Below are 24,775 nucleotides of genomic sequence, written 5' to 3' on the forward strand. Positions count from 1 at the left end.
ATAAAGACTGTATAAACCCTGTATAAAGACTGTATAAACCCTGTAAAGATTGTATAAAGACTGAATAAACCCTGTATAAAGACTGTATAAACCCTGTAAAGATTGTATAAAGACTGAATAAACCCTGTATAAAGACTGTATAAAGACTGTATAAACTCTCTATAAACCCTGTATAAAGACTGCATAAACCCTGTAAAGACTGTATAAACCCTGTATAAAGACTGCATAAACCCTGTAAAGACTGTATAAAGACTGAATAAACCCTGTATAAAGACTGTATAAAGACTGAATAAACCCTGTAAAGACTGTATAAAGACTGTATAAACCCTGTATAAACCCTGTATAAACCCTGTAAAGACTGTATAAACCCTGTATAAAGACTGTATAAACCCTGTAAAGACTGTATAAAGACTGAATAAACCCTGTATAAAGACTGTATAAACCCTGTAAAGACTGTATAAACCCTGTAAAGACTGTATAAAGACTGAATAAACCCTGTATAAAGACTGTATAAACCCTGTATAAAGACTGTATAAAGACTGTATAAACCCTGTAAAGACTGTATAAAGACTGAATAAACTCTCTATAAACCCTGTATAAACCCTGTATAAAGACTGCATAAACCCCGTATAAAGACTGTATAAACCCTGTATAAAGACTGCATAAACCCTGTATAAAGACTGAATAAACCCTGTATAAAGACTGTATAAACCCTGTATAAACCCTGTAAAGACTGTATAAAGACTGAATAAACCCTGTATAAAGACTGTATAAACCCTGTAAAGACTGTATAAAGACTGTATAAACTCTCTATAAACCCTGTATAAAGACTGCATAAACCCTGTATAAAGACTGCATAAACCCTGTATAAAGACTGTATAAACCCTGTAAAGATTGCATAAAGACTGTATAAACCCTGTATAAAGACTGTATAAAGACTGAATAAACTCTCTATAAACCCTGTATAAAGACTGCATAAACCCTGTATAAACCCTGTATAAAGACTGAATAAACTCTCTATAAACCCTGTATAAAGACTGTATAAACCCTGTATAAACCCTGTAAAGACTGTATAAAGACTGAATAAACCCTGTATAAAGACTGTATAAACCCTGTAAAGACTGTATAAAGACTGTATAAACTCTATAAACCCTGTATAAAGACTGTATAAACCCTGTATAAAGACTGTATAAACCCTGTATAAAGACTGCATAAACCCTGTATAAAGACTGAATAAACCCTGTATAAAGACTGTATAAACAATGTAAAGATTGTATAAAGACTGAATAAACCCTGTATAAAAACTGTATAAACCCTGTATAAAGACTGTATAAACTCTCTATAAACCCTGTATAAAGACTGTATAAACCCTGTATAAAGACTGTATAAACCCTGTAAAGATTGTATAAAGACTGAATAAACCCTGTATAAAAACTGTATAAACCCTGTATAAAGACTGTATAAACCCTGTATAAAGACTGTATAAACTCTCTATAAACCCTGTATAAAGACTGCATAAACCCTGTATAAAGACTGCATAAACCCTGTATAAAGACTGTATAAAGACTGAATAAACTCTCTATAAACCCTGTATAAAGACTGCATAAACCCTGTATAAACCCTGTATAAAGACTGCATAAACCCTGTATAAAGACTGTATAAAAACTGCATAAACCCTGTATAAAGACTGTATAAACCCTGTATAAAGACTGTATAAACCCCGTATAAAGACTGCATAAACCCTGTATAAAGACTGCATAAACCCTGTAAAGACTGTATAAAGACTGTATAAACCCTGTATAAAGACTGAATAAACCCTGTATAAACCCTGTATAAACCCTGTATAAAGACTGCATAAACCCTGTATAAAGACTGCATAAACCCTGTAAAGACTGTATAAAGACTGAATAAACCCTGTATAAAGACTGCATAAACCCTGTATAAAGACTGTATAAACCCTGTATAAAGACTGTATAAACCCTGTATAAAGACTGCATAAACCCTGTATAAAGACTGTATAAACCCTGTAAAGATTGTATAAAGACTGAATAAACCCTGTATAAAAACTGTATAAACCCTGTATAAAGACTGCATAAACCCTGTATAAAGACTGCATAAACCCTGTATAAAGACTGTATAAAGACTGTATAAACCCTGTATAAAGACTGTATAAACCCTGTATAAAGACTGTATAAACCCTGTATAAAGACTGCATAAACCCTGTATAAAGACTGCATAAACCCTGTATAAAGACTGTATAAAGACTGTATAAACCCTGTATAAAGACTGTATAAACCCTGTATAAAGACTGCATAAACCCTGTATAAAGACTGTATAAACCCTGTAAAGACTGTATAAAGACTGAATAAACTCTCTATAAACCCTGTATAAAGACTGTATAAACCCTGTATAAAGACTGTATAAAGACTGAATAAACCCTGTATAAAAACTGTATAAACCCTGTATAAAGACTGTATAAACCCTGTATAAAGACTGCATAAACCCTGTATAAAGACTGCATAAACCCTGTAAAGACTGTATAAACCCTGTATAAAGACTGAATAAACCCTGTATAAAGACTGTATAAACCCTGTATAAACCCTGTAAAGACTGTATAAAGACTGAATAAACCCTGTATAAAGACTGTATAAACCCTGTATAAAGACTGTATAAACCCTGTATAAAGACTGAATAAACCCTGTATAAAGACTGTATAAACCCTGTATAAAGACTGCATAAACCCTGTATAAAGACTGTATAAACCCTGTATAAAGACTGCATAAACCCTGTATAAAGACTGTATAAACCCTGTAAAGACTGTATAAAGACTGAATAAACTCTCTATAAACCCTGTATAAAGACTGCATAAACCCTGTATAAAGACTGTATAAACCCTGTATAAAGACTGTATAAACCCTGTATAAAGACTGTATAAAGACTGAATAAACTCTCTATAAACCCTGTATAAAGACTGCATAAACCCTGTATAAAGACTGTATAAACCCTGTATAAAGACTGTATAAACCCTGTATAAAGACTGTATAAACCCTGTATAAAGACTGTATAAACCCTGTATAAAGACTGTATAAACCCTGTAAAGATTGTATAAAGACTGAATAAACCCTGTATAAAGACTGTATAAACCCTGTATAAAGACTGTATAAACCCTGTATAAAGACTGTATAAACCCTGTATAAAGACTGTATAAACCCTGTATAAAGACTGTATAAACCCTGTAAAGATTGTATAAAGACTGAATAAACCCTGTATAAAAACTGTATAAACCCTGTATAAAGACTGTATAAACCCTGTATAAAGACTGTATAAACTCTCTATAAACCCTGTATAAAGACTGTATAAACCCTGTATAAAGACTGTATAAAGACTGTATAAAGACTGTATAAACCCTGTATAAAGACTGTATAAACCCTGTATAAAGACTGTATAAACCCTGTATAAAGACTGCATAAACCCTGTATAAAGACTGCATAAACCCTGTATAAAGACTGCATAAACCCTGTATAAAGACTGTATAAACTCTCTATAAACCCTGTATAAAGACTGTATAAAGACTGTATAAAGACTGTATAAACCCTGTATAAAGACTGTATAAAGACTGAATAAACTCTCTATAAACCCTGTATAAAGACTGCATAAACCCTGTATAAAGACTGTATAAACCCTGTATAAAGACTGTATAAACCCTGTATAAAGACTGTATAAACCCTGTATAAAGACTGTATAAACCCTGTATAAAGACTGTATAAACCCTGTAAAGATTGTATAAAGACTGAATAAACCCTGTATAAAGACTGTATAAACCCTGTATAAAGACTGTATAAACCCTGTATAAAGACTGTATAAACTCTCTATAAACCCTGTATAAAGACTGTATAAACCCTGTATAAAGACTGTATAAACCCTGTAAAGATTGTATAAAGACTGAATAAACCCTGTATAAAAACTGTATAAACCCTGTATAAAGACTGTATAAACCCTGTATAAAGACTGTATAAACTCTCTATAAACCCTGTATAAAGACTGTATAAACCCTGTATAAAGACTGTATAAAGACTGTATAAACCCTGTATAAAGACTGTATAAACCCTGTATAAAGACTGTATAAACCCTGTATAAAGACTGCATAAACCCTGTATAAAGACTGCATAAACCCTGTATAAAGACTGTATAAACTCTCTATAAACCCTGTATAAAGACTGTATAAACCCTGTATAAAGACTGTATAAACCCTGTATAAAGACTGTATAAAGACTGAATAAACTCTCTATAAACCCTGTATAAAGACTGCATAAACCCTGTATAAAGACTGTATAAACCCTGTATAAAGACTGTATAAACCCTGTATAAAGACTGTATAAACCCTGTATAAAGACTGTATAAACCCTGTATAAAGACTGTATAAACCCTGTAAAGATTGTATAAAGACTGAATAAACCCTGTATAAAGACTGTATAAACCCTGTATAAAGACTGTATAAACCCTGTATAAAGACTGTATAAACCCTGTATAAAGACTGTATAAACCCTGTATAAAGACTGTATAAACCCTGTAAAGATTGTATAAAGACTGAATAAACCCTGTATAAAAACTGTATAAACCCTGTATAAAGACTGTATAAACCCTGTATAAAGACTGTATAAACTCTCTATAAACCCTGTATAAAGACTGTATAAACCCTGTATAAAGACTGTATAAAGACTGTATAAACCCTGTATAAAGACTGTATAAACCCTGTATAAAGACTGTATAAACCCTGTATAAAGACTGCATAAACCCTGTATAAAGACTGCATAAACCCTGTATAAAGACTGCATAAACCCTGTATAAAGACTGTATAAACTCTCTATAAACCCTGTATAAAGACTGTATAAAGACTGTATAAACCCTGTAAAGATTGTATAAAGACTGAATAAACCCTGTATAAAGACTGCATAAACCCTGTATAAAGACTGCATAAACCCTGTATAAAGACTGTATAAACTCTCTATAAACCCTGTATAAAGACTGTATAAAGACTGTATAAACCCTGTAAAGATTGTATAAAGACTGAATAAACCCTGTATAAAGACTGTATAAACCCTGTAAAGATTGTATAAAGACTGAATAAACCCTGTATAAAGACTGTATAAACCCTGTAAAGATTGTATAAAGACTGAATAAACCCTGTATAAAAACTGTATAAACCCTGTATAAAGACTGTATAAAGACTGTATAAACTCTCTATAAACCCTGTATAAAGACTGTATAAACCCTGTAAAGACTGTATAAAGACTGAATAAACCCTGTATAAAGACTGTATAAACCCTGTATAAAGACTGTATAAACCCTGTAAAGACTGTATAAAGACTGTATAAACCCTGTATAAAGACTGAATAAACCCTGTATAAAGACTGTATAAACCCTGTATAAACCCTGTATAAACCCTGTAAAGACTGTATAAACCCTGTAAAGACTGTATAAAGACTGAATAAACTCTCTATAAACCCTGTATAAAGACTGCATAAACCCTGTATAAAGACTGTATAAACCCTGTATAAAGACTGTATAAACCCTGTATAAAGACTGTATAAAGACTGAATAAACTCTCTATAAACCCTGTATAAAGACTGCATAAACCCTATATAAAGACTGCATAAACCCTGTATAAAGACTGTATAAACCCTGTATAAAGACTGTATAAACCCTGTATAAAGACTGTATAAACCCTGTATAAAGACTGCATAAACCCTGTATAAAGACTGTATAAACCCTGTAAAGATTGTATAAAGACTGAATAAACCCTGTATAAAAACTGTATAAACCCTGTATAAAGACTGTATAAACCCTGTATAAAGACTGTATAAACTCTCTATAAACCCTGTATAAAGACTGTATAAACCCTGTATAAAGACTGTATAAACCCTGTATAAAGACTGCATAAACCCTGTATAAAGACTGCATAAACCCTGTATAAAGACTGTATAAACCCTGTATAAAGACTGCATAAACCCTGTATAAAGACTGCATAAACCCTGTATAAAGACTGTATAAACCCTGTAAAGATTGTATAAAGACTGAATAAACCCTGTATAAAAACTGTATAAACCCTGTATAAAGACTGTATAAACCCTGGCACTAAAGTCCTCAGTACACATTTATCCAAACACACCTCCGTCTTTATAGAACATGTGTAAAGGTTACCGTAACTACTGCTTTTTTTTTTAATTACTGTACTGAATTGAGGCTTCTGATTGGTCAGATGGTGATGTTTTCATGGACAGGTGGTGCTGCTCACCTGCAGGTAATCGGACTGGATGGCCCCGAGCAGGTACTCCTTGTTCAGCTCATACAGGACGTCTGATGTCATCACGTGACTGAACTCCTCACACAGGAAGTGCATGGCCTGGCGATGGACCCACTTCGAGCCGTACGGCTGGGAGCTCCACTTCAGGATGGGTACCACCGAGTCCAGAGAGATGCTCTCCACCACAATGTCCTCACAGCCTACACACACACACACACACACACACACACACACACACTTCCTTTTACACACTTGATATTGAAACATTAACCCGTGAGCACTGAGGTGAGCAAGTTCCTCCCCGAGTTCCTGAGTGTGAACAGAGAACTACAGCACTGACAGCTGGAGACAAATGGAAACGTCACCTCCCTGACAGAGCACAGGGTCACCTGAGGACCCCCACCCCCAACACACACACACACACACACACACACACACACACACACACACACCAGCTCTACAGGACGGGGGAACAGAAGTAAACAATCATTAAAAGCCAAGGACATCTGTACATCCAGTGCAGAAGATGATAATCTGTGAGCTGATTTCTAAAAAGAGGAAGATACCATCAGCATGTCCATGCCACTTAGTGGACTCTCCCAACACTCATTTCCTCCCTCATCTATCAGCCCTTCCTGTTTAAAAGCACACACACCCCTCGAGAAGGAGCTTCAGTAACATGTCACTGCTGGGAAAAAAAAAAAAAAGTCCTGATAAATAACACCGTGTGAATTTTACTGACATGCAGCAGGTGGCGCTGTGATCAGCCTTGTGGACTGTGATCAGCCTTGTGGACTTGTGTGTTTTTCAGTCATGTCCAGAAATAACCGCTCTGCTGACTGCGACTCAGAGAAACAACAAGCAGAGACAGGAACATAAAAAATCAGACAACACACACACCACATCCATCTCTCAACGTTCATGAAACCTTTCCAACAGCGCTGACGAACTGTCTGTCATTTAAAATAGAGGCAAAATCCACCCTATAGGTTTCGTAAATACGTTCAGGCGGTAAACAGGAAGTCAATGTGTGACAGACCTGAAAACGGTAAACAGGGTATCGAACCCCAAGCTGAAGTTTGGGCCTAAGATTTGTGGTTGCTGAGAAAAAGGGTGTTTCAGACAGACAGAGGTAAACAAACACCCTCCCCACATTGGAGCAGGGGGTATCGAAGGAAAAAAAAAAAAAAAAGATATCAGAAAGTTACAGCTTTACCTCTGACACTGGAGACTCCTTCCATAAACATTAAACCAACACATACACAGAGGACTGTGAAAAAGTCTTAGTCCCCCTATTTTTTTTCCATACAAACCGTTAGATTTCCATTTTATGGCTTCTACACTCATTATCAAGTCAAAACATTACAGAAAGATTTCAGAATTCCAAACGTTTTTTTTTTTCCCCAGCACAAAATTAAATATTACAGGAAAATATATATATACATCTGAGCAGCATATTCCATAAGAGAGCACTTTCTTTTCAGATTAAAGAAGCAGCCATAATGAAGGCTACTGGGTTTTGGTGTGATATAAAATGAGCTCCTACCGAATAGTGGAGCTTCCATTCAAATGAAAACAAACCTGCAGCAGATGATGGACTGTGATGTGTTTCGATTTCAATTTTATCACGAGAAGATAAATTTCTCCAAACTCACATGTATAATATTCTTTTTATTCCTATAAACTACAGTGTGCTATAGCAAAATGTTTTGAAAACAAAAGATAGACGATTCACGAAAACGCTGAGTGGATTCAGGTCAACGTGTCAGATCCCCAAGGATTTCGCAGTGATTTCAAAATCAACATCACTATTTAGAATTAAATTCCTACAACTCATCATTTCTATCAATTCTTTTTTTTTTACACGTTTTCTTTCTCTTTCAGCTTGTGAAAAAGATTTCTTCGCCTTTCCTTTTCTTCCTCTGTCAAAACTCTCTCTCTCTTCCCGGGTTTGACTTCATCTTTCTCTCCTTGGTGAACTTGTTCTGACGTCTTTTTAAAAAGTTTGTATTAAAGTGTGTAAAAATGATTATTATGTTGTTGCGCTGTTTGAGTTGTTCTCGGTGGAAAAACCCGATAAATATGAAATTATCTGTAGACAAAAATAAGTTATGTAGGCGTGCTCGTGCTTCTAGTTCCCGCCAAAATCAAACAGCCAATCAGAATCGCGAGGGGCGGGGACGGACGGATGGACGGACACGGCTGGGATCCCTGTGTGTTCATGAAAAATCAACTCGATGGGTTTCCAGATTTTCTTAAGTACATGGGTGCAAGTATACAATTTTCAAAAACCTGAAAAGTCTGACAAAGTCAGACGTGCATGGCGCAGCCATGCAGGGGGGGTTACAAAAGGAGGTGAACCCCCGTTAGGGCTAAAAAAAAAAAAAAAAGTAAATTACAAGTTAAAATGGTTGTCTCTCATGCAATCTCATGCAAACATTTATAATATTAATAGTTATATGATTTGCATATTCACATCAATTCATCTGAAATAATATTTCAAGTACAAGGCTTGATATTTCAAAACATCTAGCAACTACTAATTTAAATGTTGAAACAACCATTTTTAATATGCTTTTGCTGTGATACCTTTTTTACAATATATACACTACCGTTCAAAAGTTTGGGGTCACCCAGACAATTTTGTGTTTTCCATGAAAAGTCACACTTTTATTTCCCACCATAAGTTGTAAAATGAATAGAAAATATAGTCGAGACATTTTTCTGGCCATTTTGAGCATTTAATCGACCCCACAAATGTGATGCTCCAGAAACTCAGGCCCTGTCCACACGGCAACGGATTCAGGTGACTCCGATACAATTGCTTATCGTTTAGGCCTGGCGTCCACACGGCACCGGCGTTTTGGGTGCCCAAAACGCAATCTTTTTGAGAACAGGTTCCAGAGTGGAAAGATCTGGCAACGTTGCCGTTGTGAAGTCGTCTGGATGAGTAGAACGGATTTGTTTACGATGACGTCACAACCACATGACTGTGAGTGCTTCACGCCGGGTAGAAGTGTAACGAATATCACCAGGAAAAAGCCTTACAGAGCACTAGTGAGAGTGAAACACGAGCTTGGATATTATTATTATTATTATTATTATTATTATTATGTTCAGTGTTAGTTCACAGTAGTAATGCAAGAAGCAGAATAGTGACAGTAATAGTGAAGCAAAAACATGCAATTGTACAAACACTGCAGCTCTACAGCAAAATATTCATTTATGAAATGGTCTGATTCTTAACACCAGTAGTGCCAATGATCTTCTCATTGCGATGCGAGTTGTCAACAAATCCTATAACTTGGTTCATGAAACGCGCTTACAAAATATTTTCACTGTGAATATTTATTGTGTAATGGTGCAAAGTGAGAGTGAGAGAGAGAGAGAGAGAGAGACTCTGCCCTTAGGGCAGAGTCAATCCCGCCAGCAAAAATAGGGAAAAAAAGGCGCGATCTCACCTCTTCAGATGTTGATTTAAGTCCGACAATACATTCCTCAAAAAGGGCGTAGAGGAGCAAATTAATCCATCAACGTGTATCATTCAATTTATTCCGGACCATTAAAGACGCCGCCTTCCGCGTAGAATCATACGTCATCCTCGCCGCCATATTGGATAGGTCAAAGCGGAGAATAAAGATTCATGTGCTGCCTTTAACTGTAAAAACAGGTTTACCGTCCAAACGAGATCACATGGGATTACCTTTCACAGGTGAGAAACAACAAATTAATCCATCAACGTGTAGTATTCAATTTATTCCGGACCATTAAAGACGCCGCCTTCCGCGGAGAATCATACGTCATCCTCGCCGCCATATTGGATAGGTCAAAGCGGAGAATAAAGATTTATGTGCTGCCTTTAACTGTACCAACAGGTTTACCGTCCAAACGAGATCACATGGGATTACCTTTCACAGGTGAGACTGGAAAAATACTTTTCATTGTATTTGGTCATTATAATGTAATTTTACAAACAGATTTTCCTGACTTTGTGGCTAATATGAAGTCTTGCACATAATAGTTTATGCGCATGCGTCCTTACTTCTTCTATTGTTCTGGTGTCTCCGAAGGGACCGTCTTACAGCGCCCCTAGAGGTGTGGCATGTGTATTGCATCGTTTTCAGCAAGCGCTGCATTGCCATATGGACCTGATATTTTACTGATCGTTGCCCATTTGGACGCGATATATTTTTAAATAACATCTCGTTGCCGTTGTTGTGTGGATGTAGCCTCAATCTGCTCAAAGGAAGGTCAGTTTTATAGCTTCTCTAAAGAGCTCAACTGTTTTCAGCTGTGCTAACATGATTGTACAAGGGTTTTCTAATCATCCATTAGCCTTCTGAGGCAATGAGCAAACACATTGTACCATTAGAACACTGGAGTGAGAGTTGCTGGAAATGGGCCTCTATACACCTATGGAGATATTGCACCAAAAACCAGACATTTGCAGCTAGAATAGTCATTTACCACATTAGCAATGTATAGAGTGGATTTCTGATTAGTTTAAAGTGATCTTCATTGAAAAGAACAGTGCTTTTCTTTCAAAAATAAGGACATTTCAAAGTGACCCCAAACTTTTGAACGGTAGTGTATACAGCTTGAGTTAAAATAAGGGGGCCGTGTGTCTTGATGTCGTCAGAAACGCCTGGATTTTAGCAAATAACAAGATTCAGCTTTTTCCACATACAAAAATATCTACATTTTATAATCCATTACTGACTACAAAGGAGTTTTCAACCTAACAACCACATTAGAAAAGATGATAAAAAAGCTAAAACTTATTTCAAGACCTACCTTACTTTTATTTAATAATTGAAAGGTAATCAAATGTCAAAAAAAAAAAAAAGTTTATAAAAGCAGATACTTGTGATGAATAATTTCAATTCAGGAAGAAAGCACATTGCATTTGCACATCACACAATATCAGATGACAATTTAAATCACCAATAAATGTTTTGATTTCACTTATTACTAGTACATAGCACAAAAATCAGACAAGTGATTTGTCTCATCGGCGTGACTTTTAAGTCCCTTCTTCCCACTGGAGCCGTACTTGATAGTCTTTGAACAGCAGTCACAATACGCAACTCCCGGGACGTCCGGTTTTCTCAGCCATGTTCTCCATTTGTCACGGTTTCTGTCACACCCGCTTAACCATTCCCAACTCCATTTATTTCTAGACGTCTTTTCTAATTCTTTTGTATCGGAGCCTTCTGATAAAAACTTCATTTTGACATATTTTGATCAGCAACCAGAAGCAAAGCACGTGGATCTGTCGCAAGGGAGGGAAGCGAAATAAGGCTTATTATAAAAGCTGAAGTTTCATTGGACGGCAGTTAACAGTGAGCCAATCAAAAGCACCATTGTAACTTGCACCAAAAGAAACGGCGACTCGTACACTACGTTCAGACTGCAAGCTGAAACGACCCATATCCGATTTGTTGTGAAATCCGATTTTTTTGTTAGGCCGTTCACATTACCAATTATATGAGACTTGTATGCGATCTCCAATATGAACGGAAAACGACCCAAAAGTGTCCCGCATGCGCAAATTGACACGTAATAAGCACATCTACGTAATACATAAACAAAAAAAAGCGCACTCTTCAAGTTTGCAAGTAAAGCATGGAGATGAGGCGAGACCTGGCGATGTGGTCTTTGTGGCGGCGGCGGAACTCACACAATAATCTGATTAACAGCAGACTAATGAGACCGAAGGTGTCAAATTACTGGAAATTTCCAGAAGAATCTTATAATCTTGTAATACAGGATGGTTTAAGTTATAAATCAGTTATAGAAACTGTTTTGTTTAATCAGGCTAACAGATCAACATCCAGGTCCCTACCAAATCCACCATTAGCTTGATCAATTCTATAAAAGTCTATTTAAATTCTGAAAACTGTACAAATGTTGTTGTTTTCCACCAAAGAGGCGGGATTAGCCAACGCAGAAGAGTGACGTTTGTCTCTTGTTGATGACGTGTAGGTCGCATGAATGCGACCTGTCCGGTCAGACTGCAGTCGCATGTGAAAATAACGGATATGCATCGGAATTAGGACCACATATCCAAGCGGCCTGGGTCGCATGTGGAAAAAAAAAAAAATCGGATCTGTGTCGTTCAAATTGTCAATAACAAATCGGATACAGGTCGCATATGGGCAAAAAAATCGGATATGGGTCGTTTCAGGGTGCAGTCTGAACGTAGTCATAGGAATAGCTGTGTTGATTTGGTCGAACAACGTGCTATGTGCGTGAAACATGATATCACACATGTATAACACCGTGAAACAACGGGCTCGTCAGGACCGCTCGTCGGTGAGCGGCAGATAAATTGTGGCGAAGACGAGATGAAAATATTTGTCTCATGCAGAGACTTTACCACAGTAACCCGGTAATTCGCTGAGAGTGAGACAGTGAGAGGGCCACCCTGAAAATCTCAACGGATTTACACGATTTGGAAAAAGACTTTTTCAGAACCGAAAAAAAACCCAGAGCTTCCGGCACATGCCAGAAAACTTGCAGCCATGCAAGTATGGAGCTCCGCTAAAACGAAGGAGTGAATGTGATAGTCAAAAAGTGTCCAGAAGAACTGTGGCTGGTTCCGTAAGACGCTCAGTAAAACCTACAGCTCATTTCCGCATAAAGCTGCACCCACTGGACCTGAGACAGATTTATTTTTAACCTTTTTTTTTTTAACTGAAACTGATTATTTTTTTTTAAGCATTTCTTTACACGTGCCTCAGACTTCTGCACAGAACTGTGTATTAACTATATTATACATCAGCCATGAGGCATTAGAATGAGTGCATTAATATAGTATAGCACAGTACAGTATACAACCCCGATTCCAAAAAAGTTGGGACAAAGTACAAATTGTAAATAAAAACGGAATGCAATGATGTGGAAGTTTCAAAATTCCATATTTTATTCAGAATAGAACATAGATGACATATCAAATGTTTAAACTGAGAAAATGTATCATTTAAAGAGAAAAATTAGGTGATTTTAAATTTCATGACAACAACACATCTCAAAAAAGTTGGGACAAGGCCATGTTTACCACTGTGAGACATCCCCTTTTCTCTTTACAACAGTCTGTAAACGTCTGGGGACTGAGGAGACAAGTTGCTCAAGTTTAGGGATAGGAATGTTAACCCATTCTTGTCTAATGTAGGATTCTAGTTGCTCAACTGTCTTAGGTCTTTTTTGTCGTATCTTCCGTTTTATGATGCGCCAAATGTTTTCTATGGGTGAAAGATCTGGACTGCAGGCTGGCCAGTTCAGTACCCGGACCCTTCTTCTACGCAGCCATGATGCTGTAATTGATGCAGTATGTGGTTTGGCATTGTCATGTTGGAAAATGCAAGGTCTTCCCTGAAAGAGACGTCGTCTGGATGGGAGCATATGTTGCTCTAGAACCTGGATATACCTTTCAGCATTGATGGTGTCTTTCCAGATGTGTAAGCTGCCCATGCCACACGCACTAATGCGACCCCATACCATCAGAGATGCAGGCTTCTGAACTGAGCGCTGATAACAACTCAGGTCGTCCTTCTCCTCTTTAGTCCGAATGACACGGCGTCCCTGATTTCCATAAAGAACTTCAAATTTTGATTCGTCTGACCACAGAACAGTTTTCCACTTTGCCACAGTCCATTTTAAATGAGCCTTGGCCCAGAGAAGACGTCTGCGCTTCTGGATCATGTTTAGATACGGCTTCTTCTTTGAACTATAGAGTTTTAGCTGGTGACGGCGGATGGCACGGTGAATTGTGTTCACAGATAATGTTCTCTGGAAATATTCCTGAGCCCATTTTGTGATTTCCAATACAGAAGCATGCCTGTATGTGATGCAGTGCCGTCTAAGGGCCCGAAGATCACGGGCACCCAGTATGGTTTTCCGGCCTTGACCCTTACGCACAGAGATTCTTCCAGATTCTCTGAATCTTTTGATGATATTATGCACTGTAGATGATGATATGTTCAAACTCTTTGCAATTTTACACTGTCGAACTCCTTTCTGATATTGCTCCACTATTTGTCGGCGCAGAATTAGGGGGATTGGTGATCCTCTTCCCATCTTTACTTCTGAGAGCCGCTGCCACTCCAAGATGCTCTTTTTATACCCAGTCATGTTAATGACCTATTGCCAATTGACCTAATGAGTTGCAATTTGGTCCTCCAGCTGTTCCTTTTTTGTACCTTTAACTTTTCCAGCCTCTTATTGCCCCTGTCCCAACTTTTTTGAGATGTGTTGCTGTCATGAAATTTCAAATGAGCCAATATTTGGCATGAAATTTCAAAATGTCTCACTTTCGACATTTGATATGTTGTCTATGTTCTATTGTGAATACAATATCAGTTTTTGAGATTTGTAAATTATTGCATTCCGTTTTTATTTACAATTTGTACTTTGTCCCAACTTTTTTGGAATCGGGGTTGTAATATAATACAATATAAACCTGCCTGACCATCAGAGCTGGATCAGATCAGATGTTCTGGGACCAGAAATTAAACCTTGACTCCTTCCAAGGCTGACCTTTTAAATATTACCAAATTAACTTAAGTTTTCCATAAAGCCATCCCGGTCCTGTCTGAATCCCAGAATTCCCAACAGGATGAAACGTGATTTCTTTTCTAAACTCCAAAGGAAAGCGGTTTCAGTGTCCAGAGGGAAATAATAAATAATTAACCGTTTGACCTCCTGCGAAACGGAGCGGTGGTATTCAGTCATTTTACACGGCCCTGTTCTAGAACAGGTACACCATATAGAGCAGAGATAATAAATGTGTCGACCTGCTGAGTTTCTGACTCAGCTACTTCTCTCTCTCTCTCTCTCTCTCTGGAGAAATCATATTTTCGCTGTCCGTACTGCAGTCAGCGGCGTTAATAAGAAACGACCTTGGCTGCGCTCTGGTCAGGAAAACGGTTTCAAAAACATTTCTTTAAAATGATCAGGATGTACACGGGTATGCGTTCTCATCCATCCCATAATGCTGTCGAATTCTGGACTCTTACAGTAATGCTTTTATGGCTGAGGACTGCAGTTGACTTGCTAACTTTAGGACTGCAGTTATCATGAACAGTTTTGCACTCAAGTTTCCATCAGTGAAGAGTTTATAACATCAACGGAACTGACTTCATGTTAAAACTGTTAATGTTATAGTCATGCTGTCTGTTGTTGCCCAAATGAGGATGGGTTCCCTTTTGAGTCTGGTTCCTCTCGAGGTTTCTTCCTCATGCCGTCTGAGGGAGTTTTTCCTTGCCACCGTCGCCACAGGCTTCATCATTGGGGATAGATTAGGGATAAAATTAGCTCATGTTTTAAGTCGTTCAAATTCTGTAAAGCTGCTTTGCGACAATGTTGACTGGTTGATTAATTTTCTCCAACAGCATCTCTGACAGTTCATAAACTCCTATCTATCTATGAACACGTTATCGTTTCTATAGTAACAGCTCCTTCATAGGGACTTGTATAGCAGACGCTCTACGAACATACGGAATAAAAACCACGTGTAATCTTTAAAGCTAGTCGGCCTTTCGAGTTCATAAAATCGGTGAAATTTAGTTCTGTCTGACATGTGGTGATTGTGATACATGTTTATTTCTGTAATATCTCACAAAATATCAGGCCATTCTGTTCTGTGGCTGGGAAGTTATTTAATTTGAGGGGACTAAAGCAAATAATGTGCATGAAATCGCTCGCTTTGCGCAGTCGAGCAGACAGAGGAAGTCCGTGTGTGTGTGTGTGCGCAGGTTTCCCTTTGAGCGTGCACTGACAGTTCCGTCATTCCGTCGCTAAACGAACAGCTGATCACACCGAGGTGCTCGCTGAGCGCCCATATTTATTAGTTTGGCCCTTCGTATAGAACATATCATCTTGCTTTCTTTCCATTACTGTAGTCGGCCTTTTTTACGTTTCATTCGCACACTCACGTCCTCCATTTTTCTCTCCTGTTTCAAATTTGTATCCCACAATGCCTTGCGCGAACGAGGAAAGCCCACCACGTGATGTCATGCATGATGTAGAATCTTGAATCGGGTCATGGTGAAGCAGGAAAAAAATAGCGCGGAATTTAGAGCCACGTGGAGATAAATTGTTCTATTTAAAAAAAAAAAAAAACTAATAAAATTGGAAGTCTGTGATTCAAATCCAGTAGCTTTCGGTCACTAAACAACAATAACTGTGCTGGGAAAATTATTTTTATGACCTACACTTGAAAAATCTGAAAGGCCGTCTAGCTTTAAGGAGACATTTATTTATTTACATCCGGAGTCTCCAGTGAGTGTCAGCACTGAACAGCGCTTTTAGGGGTGTTCACATGGCAACTTTTACTCCGGTATAGCACCGGGGCTGCCCCGGTAGAGCGTTCACACGGTACAAAGTGATACCGGTGTCGCCCCTGAAAGCTGCTTAAACCGGTGCAAATCTAACCCTGCTCGGGAGGGGGTTTAAGAAATTTACTCCGGAGTAAATGCTAGTTTGCGGGGCAGCACCGATATAAAATGGGCCGTCTGAACGCTACAGGGGTAGACTCGCTACGCGTGAGGAGAGTTGATTAGGCCAAAAAAAAAAAAAAAAAAAAAAAGTGTGTTTCCGGTAACATGAAATACTAAAATAAGGTCGGTAGGTAGGAAAGTTTTTTTTTTTCTTAATTTTTTTTATTTTGTTCGAAAAAATTAACACAAGTAAACATCTTACAAAATAGTATTTTGGCACAGAATCCTTTATACCACACATCATAATAAAATAAGTGTTTTAAATCTTTAAACGAATAAAAAAAAATATCATGAGAGTTCTAGTTATGATCTACGGAAGCGATATTTCATGATATTTTCATGTAATAACATGAAAACACCTTATCAAGAAATAACGTGAAAATAGCGTCCTAGGCTAGGCTACTTCCATTAAAAGCAGCCGGCCTCGCCGAGCCTACCGTAGAACTTGGGTCGAGCAAAAACACCGAGCAAAAACATGGCTGAATCCTGAATGACTCCTATTTGTATAAATAGGGGACTACATAGGCGGCAAAATGTAGTGTTTTTCCCTGCCATGGAAGTGCACTTGTATACTGAAAAGGAAGTAATTTGCATTACAGTCTTGAATGAGGATTCAAAATGGCGGCTCGGCTCAGTTTATGCAGGAGGGCTGATAGAAGTGGCGAAACATTTTACTTTTTATCGTTTCTTTCACAACTTGAATGCGTTGAAACAAAAATTACGACAAACTAACGCCGCTTACACTAAAATATCGAGGGAAATTTGTAATAAAAATTTTACGGTCGGCAATTTCGACGCAGAAATTCTCGATCGGTCGGGTTACCGGAAACACACTATTTTTTTTATTTGGCCTTACATACGGGCATTGCATAATTTGCATCCTGGTATTTTGCGCTTCCAAAATGGCGAATATCAACAACAAGAACAGAACTGCGTGTCGTCATCCACGTTGTTTTCCCGGCGCTTGGTGATGCCATGACAACCGGGAAAAGGAAGTACATTTTCACGCATGCGCATATTTCATTTCCGCATTATTACTATCGTATAGACCCTTTTCACGTGACGTCACGACAAACGCGGCCGCCATTTTGGACGTGTACTACCAGTAGTTTACCACAGCCAGCATTGAGGAACGGCAGCAAAGAAAGTGTTTATTTTCAGCAAGACTTCCATCATGCCACTATATTGTTGTGCACCTGGATGTAGTAACCATCAACAAACAAGGCAAGGGTTATCATTTTATTGGATCCTGACGGAGAAGATGGATAGCGGCCATAAACAGGAAAGATTGGCAGCCCTCAGCATACCAGCGCTTGTGTAGTGACCACTTTGTTGGAGGTAAGACGAATAAAATTAGCCAGAAAAGGCATTACATTGCTGTTAACATTCTGTGGCGGCGAGTGTGTAACCAAATAGGCTAAAATAACCCATTATAACCTCTTTGTTCTTCTGTAGTAGCTATTAGCTAACGACATTAGCTAGCGTTGTGTTCCTTTGCTGTTGGTAGACTGTAGGACAGATCAGAGGCAGTGTCCTACAAACAGCGCTTAATTTGAGGAGGAGCAAGCCGGAGCGCGCTCCGGAACCTCGGGCGTTGGCTCCGGCAGCTATTTACACTGGATCCGGTGATCCGATACCTCTTTTGACTATGTAACAAAACAAAACAAAAAAAAAAAAACAATTAAATAAAAAAATGCAAGTTTATTTAGTGTTAATGTCTGATTTTGATATCTGTCTTGTTGGTGATTTCTCTCATGAAACGACATCCACAAAATATCTGCAGATGAACTTAATTTGCAGTGTTATTACAAAACACGCCCAGAAGCGCAGCGCCGCGCCCCCCTCCCCCCCTCTTTTTTCCGCACCGGAGCCGCTCAGCCTCTGTGCTCCGGGACCTCCCACTTTACAAATTAAGCACTGCCTACAAATAAGTGTTCAAAACAAGAGGAACATGTATTTGTCTCTTAAATCCAGGCCGTTCCCTGTAATCTGTAACAACGGTTGGAGAAAGTAATGGCAAATAGTGAGTGCACAAACCATAGAAGGTAAACTGTACACAGCGCCAGGGCAGTGTGATGGTATGTCTACTTTTAGATTGTGTTAGTTTATCAATGAGCACACTCGTCACTCGACGAGTTTCACGTCTTTACGACGGATACTTAAATGTGTGTTAGGTATTATTGTTGCAGTCTAAGCAGTCATTGTAGCAGCTAGATGAGAGAGAACCGAAAGGGTCTGTGCCATAAACCGTTATTTCTGTACGGCGTTGCTAATGTGTCGTTACTGTTGTTATTTCTCCCTCTGCTCGCCCTGTAAATGCCCTACGTCGCTGGATAGCGAAGGTGTTTTCTGCATCTCGCTCCTTTTTCTTGTATGTTCTCCGTTTGTCGCCTTCCTCGCATTCAAACCAATTTGAGCCAAAGTCCGCTACATGTCCAAAATGGTGGTCGCGTTTACGAAGGTCACGTGACTGAAAAGGGTCTATAGCACGGTCGCAACAACTGCCGTGTGAACGCAAGTGGGGCTGCACCGGTGCGAACACGCTTCTCTCTTGTAAGCAGGTTTGTGACGTGTGAACGCTCCACAAAATTGACACCGGTGTAAGATATATCGCAACAAAATACATCGGTGCAGCATCGATGCAGATATGTGCCGTGTGAACACCCCTTTTGTTACACTAACATGACAAGCTTCAGGGGTTTTTTTTTGTTTGTTTGTACTGGTAACACTTTTCGTTCTCGAACCGGGTCACAGTTTTGTGTTGTGAATGTGACTTTCTGTAACAACGTGCAGTTTAAAGCATGAAACTTTAACGGCGTTCTATTGACCACATGGAGGTGAGCGTGCTGGAAATTAGAGCGCTGAGAAATTATTCCTCTGTCAATAATTCATTTTGTGGAATCACTGATGTGGGACACTGAATCAATTCCTTTATCATGGAACAATCGATAACACTGGGAGGGGGGGCAGATAGATAGATAGACAGATAGATAAATAAATAAATAACGACGTAGGGGAGCGAGTTTATTTTCAGGGCTGATCGATGCTCATTAAGGACTGAGAGCTCGTCTCGGTCAAACACTCACATGTGAATCTAGTCCTGATCACGTCCCTGAGGGGGAGGGGGAGAGGGAGGGGAGGGGAGGGGGCAAGCCAGGCCCCCCCCCCAAAAAAAACCACACGCTCATTAACCCCGGTCGTTATAACGGTTTGTCTGTTGGCAGGAGGCTGCACAAACTCTACACTCATCTCCAGAAATAGAAACACTTAAATCTCTTCAAACGCACGATTAAGAAACGGAGAGGAGGAAGAGGAGGAGAAAAAGAGCACATCCAGGGTTCTCGAGCAGAAAGAGGAATACCTGATGAACATTAATCACAACACACTTCATCCCTCTGTTTTTGCACTCCCTTCTGACAGATGATGTGGATTAATTAAGCCACAGAGAGACAAAACTGGAGCCAGAAAGCGAGAGAGAGAGATGGGAAAGGAGTGAAGAAGAAAAAAAAAAAAATCCGGAAACTGGATTAAAATAATTCAAATCAATATTATTAATGAGATATAAAATTCCATCTTGAAACATCATGTCCTATTTTTGTTTGTCGAACACTAATCTGTTGAAATGTTCTGTTTTAAACCATCCACGTGTGCGTTTTTTCACACACCGATACTAATCCTACGTGAAGGCGTTTCGGATTGAGGCCCAAAATTATTTTGTACGTAGCGCGGCCACCGTGCGTGGTGTAGTTTTCTGTACGAGTGAGTGTAGACTCACCCTGTGCGAGCATGCTGAACTCGAGGAACAGGGCGATGTGGTAGAGCTCCATGGCTTCCTCCGCTCTGCTCATGCTGCCCTTCCCGGTGGCTAAAGCCTGAGCCTCGCCGAGACTGCCGGCCGAGGGGCTGCTCCGCACCACGCGCTCCAGCTCCACCGCGTCCGTGTACATGCAGTGCAGCACCACGCCGGCGTACTTCCGCGGGATGATGGACTCGTTCAGGACGATGCGTGCGGGCGTGGTCTCCTCTTCGGATGTGCGCACGCGCCGCTGTAACAGGTTCCGGAAGAACGGCGAGCGTGCCGCCAGGACGGCCTTGTGAGCCTTCAGTTCCTCCTCGTCTCCGCTCATGTCCGCTCCGAAAGCTTCGTCCAGCTCCGAGTCGAAGGAGAAGCAGAGCACGGAGTCGTAGTAGCACATTCTCTGGCGCAGTTCGCGCATGTCCGTTTCCAGCGAGCTGGGCATGCCGAACTCCTCGCTGAGACGCAGCAGGACATCTACGTTGTGCAGGCGGGCGTCTTCAGCGCCCAGCTCACCGGTGTACAGATAACGCAGCAGTGCCGAGAACATGGAGGCGTCCATCCCTGCCGTGCCCACGTCCAGGAGCAGCTGGGTGCTGTACCCGGGCGACGAGGACAGCAGAGTCCTGAAGAACGGGCAGCGTGCGGCCAGGATGGCTCGGTGCGCGGTGAAACGCGTGTCCTGGAAGATGAGCTCCACGTCCGTGCAGTATTTGTGCTGGTAAAGAGAGGCCAGGTCCTGGGGCAGGGTGCGAGCCTCGGGGCGGGCCAGACACGCCTGCATGCTGAGCTCCTTGAGCGCGCCTGTACCCTCGTACTCCTCCACCAGAGCGGCGACGTCGCGCACGTCCCAGCCTGACAGCAGATCCCTCATGTGGCGCGCGTGATCGGCCGAGCGGCTCGCCTTACGCCGCTTAATAAAGCGCCTCTTCAGCGTAGCCAGGCTCGAGCTCTTCTTCTTCTTGTCCTGAGGTTTCTCGGGGCAGTGCTCCAAGCTGTAGAGCTTTGACTCCACTCCATAACCCTGCGGTGCGTATGATGTGCCTGTGGAGTCACACACACAGTTTTGTATTTGTATACTCGCTCTCTCGCATTCATATGCACATATTAATAATATAAACAACACGGTTAAAGACTCGTTTTCATCCTAAAATGGTGGAAACTGTGTTGCTGCCACCCACTGAGGTGTGAATGAGTCACACGTTGGTGTTCAGTGATTAATAACGCTCGTGACACGTTGTGCTCAGCCATGTGCTGATATCTTTGATGTGAACGTGCGACTCGTTAATTAATCTCTGGTTTATGTTTTAAAAACAACATCAGAGCTGCGAGTAGGAAATGTGTCTCGACATCAAACATGCACGCTGTGTCAAGCACGTCAGCGTGTCGGATATGAAAACGGGTCAAATCCGATCCGACATCCGATCCAGGAGTTTCGGGTCAGTACCGGCTCTGATACTGATCCGAGGAGGAACTCGTGCCTGACTGAACACCAGGAGACCGGAGTGACTGCAGTGCTGCACAGCAACTAGGTTCAGGAGGACCGGACTTTCTTTTCCGTCTCCTGTCTCAGTGTGAACGTGATTAAGTGCGTCCTGTGTGGTGAACCTCAGCACTACTTCGTTCTCTCACCACACGGAACTTATAAACTAGTGGGATTAAACCCTTTAAAAGCATGATTAATACAGCATGTCTTCTCAAACTCGGCTTGGGATTTTCCTTGCCATTTAAAAGAAATAATTATATATATGAGCCACTGGTTTAATCTCAATTTAATAAAAGATGAGACAGAACATAGAACCTAATGCTACGGAGCGGTGCTTCTGAGCTGGGCTTACACGTAAACTACCAGGATATCAGAACGTTTATCATTAAACATCGAATCATGACCTTATGAATCGAATCGTATAAGAGATTCGGTGGTATCGTGAAATACTGAATCAAACTGTATTGCATGGATCGAGTGGTACGATTGGTTTATAAAAGCAGAAGTGAGGGTTGAATTACCTATGAAGGTCTGCTGGGTGGGTGAATGTCCCCCGAACCTCGGGGAACACGAGTGAGGATAGCTGGAGGCATTAACCCCCATCTTCTTCCTCTTCCTCCTCCTCTTTTTGATGTGCACGGCTGCTAAATCATTCCGCTCCGATGATAACACACACACACACCGCCCAGCTCACGGCTTCACTCGCTCGGGCCTGAGAAGATGAGGAGACACCGGAGTGCCGTCAGCCATTCCTCTGTGTGTGTGCGCGTGTCTGAGAGAGAGAGAGAGAGAGAGAGAGAGAGAGAGAGAGAGAGAGAGATGAAACTCGGTAGGAAGAGAAACGTCTCGTCACACATCATTAAATATAATAGAATTATTTTTGTAGAACAGCATGTTACATGAATGTGTTGATTTCTCTAGAACCACACAATTATTTTAATCTGTTTATAGTTGCATTTAATGACTAGTTCCAGTTCTCACTGATGTTATAGCAGCTATAAACAGTCATTCCCTCACCAGCTTCTTTCATTCAAGTTAATAAGACAAAAAAAAAACAAAAATCAACATCTCATTACAAGAAACTTCATCAACGATCCGCTCAGAGAGACAGAGAGAGAGAGAGACAGAGAGGAGTTTTCTACCCTGAAAACCATCACCTCCAGCATAATGCACTCCACTCCTTTCCAGAAATACCTGATTTTTTTTTTTCTCCCTTGAACTGGCAGCGAACAGCAAGCCGTCACCTCCTTGCCAAGAAAGGCATTTCGCCGAGCTTGCTCTTTCGCAGAAAGCCCGTGTAAAGAGCTACAGCTCCATCCTGATATTTAGGCAGTGCTTCATTTTAGTGTGCAATCTGGAGCAGACAGAAACAGCTCGCTGGGGAATCACAATCACACCGCAGGTCTGAGAGACTTAAAGGACTTAAAACGTGTCCCAGTTGTGATATCCAGAGACGAGAAAGTAAAATAAGAACCCATTCTGGAACGAATAAGTCAGTCTTCTTTGTCAACACAAATCCCTGACGAGATCAATCACATGACCAAGGTAGAAACTGGTGTGTGTATACACACACACACACACACACAGGGTTTGACGGTAACCACCAGGCTCAAGAGATGCGAGACGTAAGGGAGGAGGCGGAGCTTCCAAAGAAAGTGAGTCATTTACCCCGCCTTCAAGTCCTGTTTGAAATGTCGTGAGCACACTGTAACGCCATGACGATGAGTTTTCTATCAGCTGCGATGTTCCGAGTTGGAGATTGTAGACACAAAGATACAAAAAAGCTCTCATGTGGTCTGTTTTTCCAACCAAAACCACGTCCTAATCACAACCGCTGGATTTGTACGTACACACGACTTCTGAAACTATCAGAGAGCTCAAAAACGGAGCTTTCGATCACTCCTGATTCATATGTCGATCGCATCATCATCATCATCATCTGATGTTCCTCTCGGAGAAAATTAAGACTCGCGTTTTTGAGCGATAACTCATCACGGCGTACTCCGACGTTAAAAGGTCTGGAATTCTTACATCAGCCGCAATAAATAACTCAAACGGATGAATGAACAAGTTTACATGTGGCATGAGATGAAATTTCGGGCAATGCCGCAGCCCCACCCCCGCTCCCCAAACACTGAGCTGCATTGTTTCTCAGAAGAAGCCCCAGAAGGCCGCGGGGTTCTCAGGTTACCCGTACTCTTTTGTGGTTCCAGACCTCCTGCCGAGACAGCACAAAGACTCTCAGGCTCCAGTTTCAGGCCCAGTCACAACAGCGGCGAGCCCTGCGCATGTGTATGGCCATGTTTTGACCGTTTTCCCCCTGCATGATGCGGCGTCTGGAATGTTCGACATCAAAGCCGTGGTGTGAAGAAAGCAGACTTTGATCCTGACTGCTGAACGAAAGCAAGGCGAACAAACTGCTGCGTGTTAGCACTGTGGGGAGGATATTCACGCAGAGAACAGATTAAGGAAAGAAAGACAAAGAGATGCTATTTGTATCCAGGTGGAAACAGAAATATCGTAGCTGAACCTGGCGGTCAGAACGTACTGCTGCGTTCATGACCACGAGAAGAAAAATAAGTCATACAGAAAACCTGTATAATATGTTGGTGTGGCACAAGGCCAGCATTATTAACGTAAATGTTGATATTTTAACCCACCATGATCCATCCGAGTAAGACAGAACCAAT

At 40.5% G+C, this 24,775-nt stretch overlaps 1 protein-coding gene across 1 annotated transcript in view; it reads right to left on the reverse strand.

Annotated features, from left to right (window-relative positions):
• Positions 1-24,775, reverse strand: part of btbd7 (BTB (POZ) domain containing 7) — an 81,018-nt gene that overhangs the window by 17,870 nt on the left and 38,373 nt on the right. Inside the window, exons 2-4 of the mRNA XM_060916290.1 lie at positions 22,607-22,857; positions 20,579-21,643; positions 6,296-6,504 (exon numbers count right to left, since the gene is read on the reverse strand). Coding sequence (XP_060772273.1) covers positions 6,296-6,504; positions 20,579-21,643; positions 22,607-22,688 — 1,356 coding nt within the window. The 5' untranslated portion in view covers positions 22,689-22,857. The remainder of the gene's footprint in view (positions 1-6,295; positions 6,505-20,578; positions 21,644-22,606; positions 22,858-24,775) is intronic.

This window comes from Neoarius graeffei, chromosome 3 (assembly GCF_027579695.1).
Source record: "Neoarius graeffei isolate fNeoGra1 chromosome 3, fNeoGra1.pri, whole genome shotgun sequence".
Lineage (NCBI taxonomy): Eukaryota > Metazoa > Chordata > Actinopteri > Siluriformes > Ariidae > Neoarius > Neoarius graeffei.